The following is a 12,670-nucleotide window of genomic DNA, read 5'->3' on the forward strand; positions in this document are numbered from 1 at the left end:
GAAAGTGAGTTGGTGGTGTGTGCCGGCCAAGGGGGGTCGAGAGTGTATACTTGCCTTGCTTCCCATACACACACTCCCACTTCACCTGTCTCATCAGATCCATGTCACCACTCCAGGCAGTGTGAGAGTGTATGAAGGGCATTTCAGTACACCAGTGTCACGCCAGTGCCACCAACAAACACAACGTCACACCAGCATCACGGCACTCTGCCAAAATGTCCATTGTGTTTTCTTTTTCGTTCTGTTTCCGCTTTTTATGCTCTCACTTTATCCCTTCCTTCATTCTCTCATTGGCGTTTGTGTCCTGTCACTGACTCGTGTGTCACAGCTGCTGATGTGAGGGAGGAGGTATATTGATTATCTCTGCTGTTCGAGGGCAGTGTACAAATCAATTAGATTGTGTGGCATTGAAAAAAAGCAAGTTGCTATGCTGAAGCTTATTTCACAGCAGCTAGTGGTGTTGTTCACGAGCGCTATGAATATGCTTCTTGTTTTTTTTTAGTCTTCACAGCACATAGCATGCCACATTATAAAAAGATCTCGCGTACCTAAGCAGTTTCTGCATATATGTGTGTGTTTTAGTGTATGAGAGTAAAAGAGCGGAAGCTGCACAGGGACACACCGTTCGTTCATTCATTCACACGTTTTTGAAGCGTGCCCCCATTTACATACCGTAATCAAATGTCTACTGTTTTGTGCTTTCACTTTTCTTCTTACAGAGCTTGTGTTTATCTTGCAGTGTGCGGGAATTTTCGAATTCATTTTCTCCCATCTTTATCAATATAGAATCACGCAGCGGTCGGCTCCAGCGGTTTCCGACAATGCCGCAGATGAAACGTTTCTGTCAGTTTTTCTTTTTCTTTCAGTTTTCGAGTGTATTTTGATTTATTAACACAGGCATTAACTCTTTTCCAACAGCTTAATCTCATCTTCCTGGTCATCACAATGTACAAAATGGTGAAGCACTCTACTTCATTGAAACCAGACTCCAGCAGGTTGGAAAACATAAAGTAAGTGAAGCTGTTCCGAGTTTTGATCTTTCTCCAGTCCAAAACTGTTTTCTGTGTAGTTTCTCAGTTATAAAAAAGTGTATAGTAATAGAAGACAGAAGACAGTTGTTCTCTAAATTGGTTATTTAAAGTCCAAAATATCACTGAAAGGATGTAAAAAAAAAAAATCACTTTGTGTGTTAATGTTACATTTCAGTGTTTAGATAGTGATCACAAAAAAAAAATCTCCTTGGTAATGTCGAATGGAAGTGTGTGTGTGTGTGTGTGTGTGTGTCTGTCTGTCTGTCTGTCTGTCTGTCACAGGGTACAACACCAGAAAGAATAACAACATATCTGTGTGATTCATTTGAGAAAAATAAAAACTTTAATAATAAAAAGGATTCATATGTCTGTTTAGGTTTGCTTTATGGTCCTGCAAGTGTAGTCATTTTGTTTAGTGTTTAGCAATAACATGCCTTCATTTTCAATTTGTCTGCTTCAGTTCACTCAAAACAGATTGACGTGTTTGACATGAGCTGAAATAATGAAAAAAAAAACGCAAACAAATGAATAAAGAATATGGTCCAGATTTTATACAATGTCCCGTTTTTTTTTTTTGTTTATTTGTTTTTTTTTTGCTTGTATCCTGTCAGAACTCTAATTTTGAGCTTGCAGGGCCAAGGATCATAGCCTACATGGCAATGGAAACACTGTTTGCATGCTGCATGTGGAGAGAGCTAATCTGTGGCATCTCCTTTCTTTTCTCTTCCCGTTTTTTCCACATCTGCCCCCTCCCCACTTTTCTCTCCTCTCCTATCTTTCTCTCTCTCTCTCTCTCTCTCTCTCTCTCTCTCTCTCTCTCTCTCTCTCTCTCTTCCGCTTTCTCTATCACCCTTCTCTTACCCAAACCAGTAATTATCGCGTTTGTGATGGCTACTATAATACAGATTTGCCCGGGTAAGCTTTTACCATATATCACATCCTATGATGGCTACTCATAAAACGTTAGCGCCACTGTAATTTTTTCATGGCAGAAATCTACACAGGCACACTTCCAATGAAATTTCACTAGACTCTTTTCTTGTGACAGGGACCTGTTTTAACCGTTATTGTTGTGTAGCTGCGCTCACACATTACACGGCGCATAAATCAACCGTGTTTCTGGTTTGCTGTTCAGTTGAAACGGAAGTATAGGAGTAAACTAAGAAGGCCCGCTCTGGCTGTAAATCTTTATTACAGTGCTGCTTTTGTCTGCCTCACTTTAAAGCATATGTTCCACATTTGTACAGTGTCTTACTCCACGTAAGCGAATTGGCTCAGCGCAGTTTCCAGACTCATCATTTTTTACATACAGAGCGATAATGATCATCTTTCCTCTGACCCTGCCAGCTTCATCTCTTTACAATTTCCAGTTTCACAGTTTGCTATTTTCTTTCTTTCTTTCTGTTTTTTTTTTGTTTTGTTTTTTTAAACTGGACTGTGATCTGTCTGACCCGGTTTTGTCTCTCTTCCCTGCTTACCACGCTCTCTAGCTATGAAGATAATAAACCATTTATCAAGTAAGACCGTCAGCTAGACGTTTCTCTCTCAGCCTCGTAGTTTCCCTTTCATCACTCTGCCACTCTCGTCAGTCTTCCTCTGACCTTCCGGCTCCCTCATCCTCAGTTTAGAATGCCCATTCATGTTTGTCAGTGCTCTTATCCGTCAGCAAGGGTGTCTGAAGGTTCCCCCGGAATCTTCACACACCACTCCTCCTTTCTCCTTTTTTTTTTCAGTTCCTTTCTTTCCTCTAACTCTATCTCTTTGGTTCCTTAGCTAGCCAAGATGTTGTCAACGCCTCCTCAAGTGTAATGGACCCATTTGTAATGATTGCAGCCCTCAAGTGCAATATTCCTCTCTCTCCTCCTTCTAAATGCAGCTCCAAAAAAACCCGACATGCTTCTTCACATAGTAGCGTGGCACGCACCAAATTCTCACGCTTTGAATTATCTTAATATATGACCGAGAACCAGATTGATACATATGCACATTTATTCATTTCTTATTTATCCAGATCCCTCACATTTCACATTTCTCCCAGCCCCAGGTTAAATGCTAAGGACCTGTTTTGTTTTGTTTTTACTTTATTGCACCATATAAATTTTTCGACCCCCCTCCTGTTTTTTTTTCTTCCCCCAATCTTTTAGTAGATGTCTTACTTTCAAGCCATCGTCAGTGCCTATTTTAAAGCCTCCCCATTTTTGCGCCACCCGCAGGCTCACATTTGGTGTTATGTGTCTGCGTTTGCAGGTCCTGGGTTCTAGGAGCTTTTGCCTTGCTGTGTCTTCTGGGTCTTACATGGACCTTCGGGCTGTTATTCATCAATAGCGAGTCCATCGTGTTGGCCTATCTCTTCACCATTTTCAACACCATCCAGGGCACGTTCATCTTCATCTTCCACTGTCTGCTTCAGAAAAAAGTGAGTTTAACTCGTTTTTTCCTATAGAAACTGCAAAAATTTTTTAAATTTTATTATTTATTTTTGAACCTTATGCACATTTTTCTATATTACCTTGGGTTGCCTTCAAAAATTGCATCTTTATATTGAATCTAGAGTACGTTTTATACAATGCTCCACTGTGATAAAATTGGTTATGAGAGCTGTCGAGTTGTTAACAAAAATCGCACAATCAGGAACTCAGAGGACACAAATGGCTTTTGAATTGCAGGTTCGTCGAGAATACAGCAAATGCCTTCGCCACACATCGTGTTGCAGCAGCTTGCCGAGTGAGAACTCGCACAGTTCCACAAAGACAGCAACAACAAGGACAAGTGCTCGCTACTCCTCCGGCACTCAGGTAAGCTCAGTACACTGCGCCTAGAAGAACCAAGCTGACCCAGTTTCCTGTAGCTTTCAGGGAGATAAAGCACATTGTGTATAAAAGGCAAGGTTGTGAGTTTCAAGCTCAAATGATCGCATAAAATGCGTCATGCACGTATCCTAGCATGATCCTGCTAGGCATGCGATGAAGACTTGCATTGATTTTTAAAGCCTTCTGACAGATAATGGTTTTTCTATGTACATGCTGGCGAATATCGAACCGTATTTGAAATTTTTAGCATTTTATAGACGATTTGGGAAATATTGTAATAGAAAAGGGGAATGATTTTGGAATCTTCAGGGAATTTCAGGGTTAAGATGCCAGTAAGAAGTCAGTTGAATTTTTTTTTTTTGTAAAGAGCGAGGGAAAGACTGAGAGAGAACATTTATTTCTTAATTTTCCTGTAGAAAAAAAGCGAGTCAATGCTTACTTGGGATCTTTGTTAATCTAACAGAGTCGAATCAGAAGAATGTGGAACGACACTGTGAGAAAGCAATCTGAATCCTCCTTTATCTCAGGGGACATCAACAGCACATCAACCCTCAACCAAGGTCAGTCAGAAACCACTGGTGCTGCATCCAAAGCATTTTTATTCTCTGGAGCCCTTTTGTGAACTAATATGTCGCTAAGTAATTCAGAGCTAGCGTTGGTGTTGGGTTATGATGGTTAATGGATTTAGTGTTTTGCAGATGGGGGACAAATTAAAGGAAAATATAGATAACTAGATGTGATGGACACAGGAGCAAAATAACTTTGTGTTGGTCTCGAATTATTCTAATCTTTAAGGGTGGGGAGGTGGTAGCTTAGTGGTGAAGGCATTGGATCTTTGATTGGAAGGTCATGGGTCCTTGAGCAAGGCTCTTAACCCTCTGGATAAGTGCCATAAATGTAAATGCATGACCCTACAGCCTACCTGAGTTATTCTGTTTTTCTTTTCTTTTAATTTGTCACCCATGTGTGTATATTGTGTGGTGTGGTGTGGTGTGTCTAGACTAAAAGCCACATCCCACAAAAGTACTGCACGTTTTAAGTTCATAAGCTCGTTTGCTCCGAACACACACTCAGGCACATCAATTAATCAAGATGTACGATGACCTAGTGGATGCTATTTGAAGGACTTTGTAAAAAAAAAAAAAAAAAATTGTCATTTATTATTTAGCCAGGGCACAAATGTATGATGATGAGAAGATGATGTTCAACTCTAGCTGACCCGAGTGGTAAGGTTTGCGTTCCTCAAGTAGTTGCTTTGGCTTGCTCTAAAATGCTAAAGCAGTCCTTTGTGCATGCATAAGTCAGAAGAGGCTGACATCCTTTTTCTCTCTTCATGCTTCTCTTCCTATTTGCACTGACTGAGACAACAAATATTTCAGAGGGTTTTTTTTTCTTTTTCCGTTTTTAAATTGTCAGTCTTATGACCGGAAATTTAATTCCAAACGAATACAGTCACTCATAAAATGAGTTGTTTTACCAATTGGTATCATCTGTCTACATAAGTGTCAAGATCTTTTATAGCGGGCAGAATTCTTTTTTCCCCTCACAATTGAACTGTCTTGCGGTGTTAATAACAGATTGATAATACGATGGCAGTAAACGTTTGAAAGATCAAACAGTTTAGGAATAATTGCGCTAACCTCATGACAACTAACGAATCAAAGTAAAACTTTGTTTCGGAAAATAAATTTGGTATATTTTGTACCGGATGAGTTATTAGGAACCCCGTTTAAGGCTAGCTTTCAGCCAAGCCATCATTAAATTATTTGAGAGCTTATATTCTTGTACGTCTGCTCTGAACTTATACCTTTTCCTCTGTCTTGCTGATCCAGGAATGACGGCCAATTATCTACTAACAAACCCCCTTCTACGACCGCAAGGCACTAACAACCCATACAATACCTTACTGGCTGAAACGGTCGTATGTAACTCTCCTACGGCTCCTGTCTTTAACTCTCCAGGTGCGCTTACTAAACCACTGCATTTCTTTACTGTACTCTTGACGCCTGTGCTGGTGAATTGTAGTATTATTTTCTCTCTCGCTCTCTTTCTGTGTCTGTTCTATAATATTCAAATATATATATGAATTCCAGATGGAAGACATATACCAAAATGTTCCTTAGACAGAACTGAAATGTTTATTACCCTGGAAACATTTCAGTGTCACCTTCAATATACTGCACACAATTCCTCAACTTAAGCCTCAGCCTTTTATATATATATATATATATATATATATATATATATATATATATATATATATATATATATATATATATATATATATATATAAAGGCTGAGGCATAAGGTGAGGAATCATGTTCCATCTATATATATATATTTCACAGTTCAGTTCGTCTCTCTACAATAGTGGATATTGATTTTTGATAGTGTGATAAATTTGATTATATTTTAGAGCAAAATAGGTAAATATTTTAAAGCTTAACCTAAAAACTGTTGAGTGAAATCTATATGTATGTATATAATATATACATATTTTTTTGGTCTGTAAAAAAATTAAAGCCAATTATGCATCATCATGTTAAAAAGTGATTAGTGTCCGTTTCACTAGCGTCAGTTTAAAAAGACGGCTAATGCAGATTTGGCTGTGATCTACAAGCAAGCCCCCAGGGTGTGACATTCAAGTGCTGTGACATTTTGGAAACTGATGTGAAACCTTAATATCTGTTTGCTCTGCTTTTTCCCCCTCTTGCTGCATGCCTCTAGCGACCTACAGAGAGACAAGTATGGGAGTAAAACTTAACTTTGCCTATCAAATGTAAATTTTTTTTCAGCATGATTTATTTTCTAAAAAGGCACAATCACTGGTTTAGCCTCAGACCATCGAAGTTCGGTGAGCAAGTGGTTCAGATTGATTTTTTATTTTTTTTATTTTAAATATGGCCTTGATCTGAACTGACTAGTTTATGGAGTGCTGGGGATAAATTCTTCTATTATTTTAATAGTATTTATTATTTTAATAGTATTTGAGAATACAATGAATATGTAACACTTATAATGTAGACGTGTAGACCACAACTATAATAATAGTAATAAAATATATTTTTTAAATATGTATAAATAAGTTGATTAAATCTTTATGCCTATGCCATAAAAAAAAAATTTGAAACATCTGACAACACAAGTAATAGAGAAATCTTTTTTTTTTATATAAAACAATTTGAACTGTTGAAATTAGGCATGAAAATAGCTCTCCATATGTGCCTGTGGTGCTGAATTTTTTTTAAACATTGTGTCATTGATGTTACAAATGTACACCATATGAATATATAAAGGATTTAATTTAAACATTTAAGCAACATAAAAAAGTAGCCAGTTTGATTGACATGATAGTAATTATAACTCTTTTGATCATGTGAAATTTCTTACATTTAGGACAAGTGAAAATATCAAGCACCCGTTAAAGTGTTTGGATAACAATAATGACTTTTTAAAGATAAATTAGTTGATACGATTTAAATAGATTTAAAGGTTAAATATCTTGGCTAGTTAATATTTGTAATAAATAACCATTGATATATATATATATATATATATATATATATATATATATATATATATATATATATATATATATAGACATTGCATTGTTAACCCTGGTGACACACTCCATCCGGATGATAAACTATAAATTAAGGTCTTATAGTCACTACAATAAACGTTTTGTGTGCATAATTGGAATTAAGCAATAGAGATGCAGTATCCTATCTTCACTCCTCATTAAATGACATTATTGTTCTCACAAATAGATGATCTCATCTGGATCGCTCCTATTAACATTTGCAGGTTGTTCAAATCAGTGAAAAAAGCAGTTGCTACAATTTTCCTTTCGCGTGCATCCTTCATTCCAGATTGCATTTCCACTTATTATCATGTTTTTCGGCATGCGATTGATTTCCGGCCCTTATCAGTGAAGAGCCGTGATCGCAATAAAACATGTAGTTCTAAATCCATTTCACACATATCATATTTGTAAGCTTTGCTGAATGTTCCTCTCTTTCTCTCAATCCCAAACCCCTGCTAGGCATTACAAATGTTGCCTCTTTGTCTGCTTCATCCTTTCATTCCCTTTGCCTTTTCTTTTTTTTCTTTTTCTCCAAGACCTCCATTTGAGCAGTTGCCAATAAGTGCTGACCCAGTGTCGTCTTTACAGTATTAAAAACAGAAAAAAAGGGTGAAAAACAGTTGTATCTGCCATCGCCAGCTGTGAAGAGAGTGCAGAGCTGGAGGTTTCACATCGACCTTTACCTGCCCAAGACCGTAGCACTCACATAAGCGCTTACAGACACACTTAGCTGCAGACTTAATGGTCCAGCTCGCTAAAAAACAAACAAACAAACAAACAAACAAACAAAATGGTGACATTTAATGAGGAGAGAAGCTGCTTATTGTCTATCAAATTTAATTTGCTGAACCCTTGCTCATGTCGAGTTTGTCAGTGATTACATCATGTTTTACAATAAAAAAAATATCATTTGTGTTTTGTTTTTTTTTTTTTTTTTTGTTACTTTCTTTTGTTCATCAGCTACTCTTAGGCCAGATAGCCTGAACAGACAGACATGATGTGAGTTGTCTCAAGTTAGTCATTTCCACTTGCCTGTCTGTCGTGCTGTTGGATGGTTGCTTGCTGGCTTCTTCATAGTGAGAGACTTGGCTGTCTATGTTTTTTATTTTTTTATTTTTTCCTTTTTTTTTTGGCCATGTGCTTTCTTTGGGCCTTGTGCATTTCCTTTTTTCTCATACCCTCCCACTTCCCACACAACTCCATTCTCACTCCCCCTCCCAAAATAAGCTGGAAGACTGATGAATTATGTTAATATTCTAACTTGCCCATCTGTGGCTCCACTTTGGCTGTGTTCTTTGAAATGTGTTTGTGACGTTCGTGCTATTATTTTATGTTGTTTAGGATGTCTTAATGATCATGCTAGCAGGCTACAGAGAATGCATCTAACATCATAAGAAATGCTTTAGATTTAAGTGTCATGCTTAAAATCTAAAGTCAGTCCTAAACAACATTTTATACATATATATGTATATGTATATTATTATTTTTTTTACTTTTTCTATCGTTACAGGGCCAGTAGTGATTAATGTACACCCCCCCTCACATGTTCTGTTGTTGTAGGACACTCAATGAACAATGCCAGGGATACAAGTGCAATGGATACTCTACCGCTAAATGGTAACTTCAATAATAGCTACTCGCTTCGGAACGGGGACTATGGAAATGGTGGCATCGGCCTAGACGAAGCCGCCTTCGAGAAGATGATTATCTCGGACCTGGTCAACAGCAACCTGAGGATATGCGCCAAAAAACAGCGGCACGAGCCTCACATCTTGACGAGAAATGCAGTCGGGGGAGGGACCAGTAGCAAAGACCAAGCCACTGTAGTCGAAACGACATCCCTTGTGCCCGTGGACAGCGAGAGCAGCCATTTAATGGTGGGGAGTCTGAGCTTGCACCATCAGCACCACCACCACCAGCACCACCTGGATGCCCCTCTCATCCCCCAGCGGACTCACTCGCTCCTGTATTACACTCAGGAGAGAGCGAGAACCGAGCCAACAGCTACAAAACACAGTCTACAGCCACCCACTACAGACTCCCTGTACTCCAGAGAGCTGAACCTGAGAGACTCGCCCTTAACCGAGAGCGGCCTCCAGACAGAGCAACTCTCGCCCTCTAAACACAGCGAGGACGAGGACGCCTACTACAAAAGCATGCCCGATTTAGGGGCCAGCCAACAGCTGAACGCCTATATGATGAGCAGGGGAAGCAGTGACGGTTATATAATCCCCATCCCCCAATCCCCCAAAGAGGAGTGCGAACCAGAAGTGGACGTACGGGAAGGACAGATGCAGCTCATCACGAGCCTTTAATATGTTTTTTTTCCCCTGCAAAACAATCAGCACCAGTTGCCACAAGGACACTGGGTACTTGGGGAGGGTTTTTCGAACAAGGTTCATACTTCATCTCTCTTCGTCTTTCACTGCTTACCCCTCATAGCTCTCCACCGTTTCACTGACATCCCCCAAAGATGTGTAGACCAGTGCGGCTGCATTGCAGTGTGATTCCGCTTGTCTAAATCAGCGACCGATTTGACTGTAAAAAAAACCCACAAGAAATGAACAATCAGATGTGGGATTTGATGGACAAGCAAAGTCTTAGCACTGCTGATGTTGACTGACTGTCAGAACAATGGAATGAATTCACATGAAAAAAAAAAAAGAGAAAAAAAAAAATATACCAAATAATAGTATTTCCTGTTTCAGCTCGTACAATGTTTGTCAGAGGTTGTACATAGGGTCACATATTTTAAATCCAGTTTTGTATTATATACAAAAATGGAGTTTTCCAGCACGTAAGCAGAGATTGTGTACTAAGATATTCCTAATGGAACTGTTTATTTAGGAAATTCAGTAGTCTGGATTTACGGGCCCCGTCTTTACAACGAAGCTCAGATTGTGCTGTGTAACCACTAGCAATTGAACCCCAGGCCTTATCTTTTCTTGGTTGTTCAACCATCAAGGATTATGGCGCAAGAATCTATATTTTGTTGTATGTCAGGTGCATAAATAAAGAAGGCAACCATAACTATAAGAAGATTTTTAATTAAGACATTAATTATGACATCCAGAAGAGACTATTGTGTGAGAAGGGAAGGAAAGAGAGAGAAAAAATGCACATGCTATAAGAAAATGATTTGTTCTTACAGTTTATTCATCATGGTGTGTTTGGAGGAGGATTAAGATGAAATGAGTGAACACAGAGCTTAGAGAGGTTGCTGACATCAAATTCTATCATGTTCAGGAAAATGAGTTTGCTGCACCAAAGCATTGGGCTTTAGGAGGAAATTAGGAATTTTTTAATGATTTTTTTTTTTCCTTGCCTTTATTTCAAAGATTCTTCGAAGAGTCTGCACAGGCATGAAAGTCATTCAAGATCCACAACCGAACACGAGGCTTTCCAGACACATTCTTCTAAATAGATTTTCCGATATTTATTTATTAAATTATTCTCAGTGATACTTTTGAACTCTTTTGTGAATACATTACAGCACTGGTCCATTCTTTGCATTAACATGTTAGTAAGGAGCCCATACAAATAATGTAAAGTTCAACTTGTTTAACAATAAATAAATGTGAATTTTTTGGCTATTGTGGCACTTTTTTTTTCTAATCTCGTGTGCGTGTTTGTGTCCATGGAATGAGACGTGAGTTACTTAAATAGTGTTTTCATTATTTTGACAACTTGCCCTGAGTTTTGATCTACAAGCTCTTTTCAATCGGTCTTCAAAATCCTTTCTTTAACTGTATTATGTGAATCAGATGGTTACAATTCACTTCATGCTGACTCACCATATTACACAACAGCACTGTTGAGCGCTAGCGTTTCTGATGGGTCAGAAGTTTTTTTTTTTACGCTAGATCTTTCTGCAAGGTCTACACTCTATTCATTTTAATCATCATAGAGACCTACATGATTGTGCAACATATAAATTATTATGAATTGTTCATTTCATAATAGAGAAAAATAACTGAAGCTGATTTCTACTTGCTATAACTACAAGAGTAACAGGAACTATTTTTTAGACGTTCCACAACATTAAAATATTTTCATCTAGAACAAAAAATGTGCTTTTATTGGTCGGACAAAACAGTCAATTTCGAGGTGTTTAGATTAGCTTGTACCACTTTGCATCATTTTGTCATCGACGATTTTTCTCTTAACAGCACACCCCTTCATATTTTATTCCTTACATAGTAGAGACTCTAATGGAGAAACGAGGAGAAATCGGCTGTTCTTTCTGCACTTGGCTGTATCGCTTTATTATTATTTTTTTCAACAAGCTGGAATCCTTTGATAAAAAAAATCACCACCTCACTGTGTCATCCGTGTCTCCTGCCCAATGACCCGAAACTCTCTTTCCTGGGTCTGTCTGTGGTTTTCTTTCCATCACACGCTGACATGTCTGTCACACTTCTCTGTCCTCCTATAACCCTAAACTCTAAAGCTTGTTTGACAGCTACACATCACATAACATAGTGGAGAAAGAAAAAGCACTTCCTCTCATATCTTTTACACTGGTGCAATACTGAGTTGTATTTTAGAATGTCATGTTGTTTAAAAAAAAAATAATAAAATAAATCAGGACCGAGAAATCTCACTGAATCAGCACTTCTTTAATTGATCAGGTTTGGGACACGTTTTAACCTTGAACGCGAGCGAGCATTGATTGTACATCGCCTTGCTGAGAGCAGGAATGTTGGGCTGATGGAAAGAAGCAGCAATAAAATATAATAAATGTCTCTGATGTATTGTTGATTCTCATTTAGATTCCAGATCAATGCCCGGACAGAAATTGTCATACAACTGCAGTCCATAAGGCTTCAGGAGCTGTTGGCTGCATTTGGATTGGGATTTAAGTCATATTAGATCAGATTCAAATATTCATCTGCCTTCCAACGTGGATGTTGTGTGCAGGTAAAAAAAAAAAAATCGATGCAAACACCACACTTTGTTTCTCCTCATTTTTTTTCCCTCAGTAAACTCGTTCTTTAATAAATAAAACCTGCTAGTTGAATGTTTACATTTGTAACCAGCAATAACAGTGTCTTATCCTACACGGGCAATATCTCCTCTGGCAATTCTCCATTCATGACAGGTCACTCTGCGATGTGAATTTAATACTTCTATGTGTCATCTGTATTATTTCTATGCAAGTCATCATAAGGGTGCAGGCTCTTCCTTTAAAAGTGTAATATCTCTGGGTCGGCTTTAATAAAGCGCGAGTGCTTGTTTCCCAA

At 38.3% G+C, this 12,670-nt stretch overlaps 1 protein-coding gene across 25 annotated transcripts in view; it reads left to right on the forward strand.

Annotated features, from left to right (window-relative positions):
- adgrl2a (adhesion G protein-coupled receptor L2a) overlaps positions 1–11,018 on the forward strand; it is a 100,980-nt gene extending 89,962 nt beyond the window's left edge. For 6 of the 25 annotated variants that reach the window (XM_046857240.1, XM_046857241.1, XM_046857259.1 and 3 more), the window contains 5 exons: positions 919–1,010; positions 3,279–3,447; positions 3,698–3,826; positions 4,305–4,401; positions 8,988–11,018. In XM_046857240.1, coding sequence (XP_046713196.1) covers positions 919–1,010; positions 3,279–3,447; positions 3,698–3,826; positions 4,305–4,401; positions 8,988–9,742 — 1,242 coding nt within the window. In that variant the 3' untranslated portion in view covers positions 9,743–11,018. Of the gene's footprint in view, positions 1–918; positions 1,011–1,901; positions 1,947–2,521; positions 2,549–3,278; positions 3,448–3,697; positions 3,827–4,304; positions 4,402–5,009; positions 5,068–5,673; positions 5,803–6,568; positions 6,621–8,387; positions 8,427–8,937 lie in introns of all 25 variants that reach the window. The other 19 variants (XM_046857235.1, XM_046857237.1, XM_046857256.1 and 16 more) reach the window with 12 other exon arrangements.
- Positions 11,019–12,670: the final 1,652 nt, after the last annotated feature.

The sequence above is a fragment of the Silurus meridionalis genome, chromosome 9 (genome assembly GCF_014805685.1).
Source record: "Silurus meridionalis isolate SWU-2019-XX chromosome 9, ASM1480568v1, whole genome shotgun sequence".
Lineage (NCBI taxonomy): Eukaryota > Metazoa > Chordata > Actinopteri > Siluriformes > Siluridae > Silurus > Silurus meridionalis.